The sequence below is a fragment of the Lepus europaeus genome, chromosome X (genome assembly GCF_033115175.1).
Source record: "Lepus europaeus isolate LE1 chromosome X, mLepTim1.pri, whole genome shotgun sequence".
Classification (NCBI taxonomy): domain Eukaryota; kingdom Metazoa; phylum Chordata; class Mammalia; order Lagomorpha; family Leporidae; genus Lepus; species Lepus europaeus.
The window spans coordinates 118,478,761-118,480,218 of NC_084850.1; the positions used below are offsets into that span (position 1 = coordinate 118,478,761).

Consider the following 1,458-nt stretch of genomic DNA (forward strand, 5'->3'; position numbering starts at 1 on the left):
ACCTGTGTACTATGGAGATTGTGAGGAGAAGGTGGCCACAATCAGGTGTAGAGTAAGAACGTGAAACAGCCTTGAGAGTTGGAATGTTCTCAACTGAACCCCAATACTACCCAGGGCATGAAAGCAGTATGTAAATACACAGAGTATATAAACAATGATCAGACAGGACCCCCGAGGCAAGGGCGCCTGACATAGCAAAGTGACTAAACAGCTTCCTATTCTGATTAGTATGTGCTTTGTCATCAATGAAAGCTCTAATATTGCTTGTTAGATAAAGGGTATAAAGCTATCTACTTAGCAAGTGGTCATTGCTTCCTGACAGGACCCAATGCAGAAGTGGCCCCCACTTCCTTCAGCCTTTTCTTAGAATCATCCAGCACAAGCTGAAATATTCACAATTCCTCTGATATGCATTCTGCCATGCTGCAGCAAATTAAATAACCCCGCCGGACCTTCTGTAAGAAGTGTGGCAAGCACCAGCCCCACAAGGTGACACAGTACAAGAAGGGCAAAGACTCTCTGTATGCCCAGGGAAAGCGGCGTTATGATAGGAAGCAGAGTGGCTATGGGGGACAGACCAAGCCGATTTTCCGGAAAAAGGCTAAAACTACAAAGAAGATTGTGCTGAGGCTTGAGTGTGTGGAGCCCAACTGCAGATCCAAGAGAATGTTGGCTAATAAGAGATGTAAACACTTTGAATTGGGAGGAGATAAGAAGAGAAAGGGGCAAGTGATCCAGTTCTAATCTTCATCTTCTGTTTTGTTACGAAGACAATAAAATCTAAAGGTTACCACTGTTCATTTGGTCTTTTGGAAGGGAATGAACCAGAGCCATCAATAAAACTCCTCTTGGAAATTTTTAAGCTTCAAAAAAAAAAAGAGGTGTAAGAGGTGTAAGAGGTGGTCTGTGGTTGATGAGTTTGGACAAAATATGGAGATTTCCTGAAGTTGGCATTTGAGATTGGCTTTGAAATATAGGTTGTTTAACCAGAGAGATCATATGGAGAGGGGGGGTGTGGAGCAGTGCAGAAGTACAAGGAGGCAGGAAAGCACAGGACAATGAGCCCCACAGTTTGCCAAGAACTCAGGCTACTATATAGGGAGAGTAATAGAGAAAGTAAGACAGCTTTGAGGTAGGGTCGTATTGCAAAAGGCTTTGTAGCCCAGGTTAAGGATATTGAATGGCCATGGGGAGCCATGAAGGTTTTTTGAAAAGAGAAGTGGATGCTCAGAGTTAGGTATTAAGCCATTAGAATTTCTTTGAATAGCCTGATGGGCAAGACCACAGTGTAGTACAATTGAAAAATCATTTGGCTTTCTGGGAAACAGCAGCAAGAGGGAGGACTTAGTTTAACTAACTTAAAGAATAAACTTTCACAAAAATCCAGCTGCTACTAATAATTGAATATTTCTTCTTTTGATTTGTGTTGTTTTGGTAAGCCCCAGAATAGCAGTTTAA

The 1,458-nt window shown here is 42.2% G+C and overlaps 1 protein-coding gene across 1 annotated transcript; it reads left to right on the forward strand.

Moving 5' to 3' along the window:
* Positions 1-441: 441 nt before the first annotated feature.
* LOC133752846 (large ribosomal subunit protein eL42-like) lies at positions 442-862 on the forward strand (the record flags this gene model as incomplete). The annotated part of the gene is made up of 1 exon (XM_062183134.1): positions 442-862. A coding segment is annotated over one exon (303 nt), but the record flags the coding sequence as incomplete, so codon positions are not given.
* Between the last annotated feature and the right edge of the window lie 596 nt (positions 863-1,458).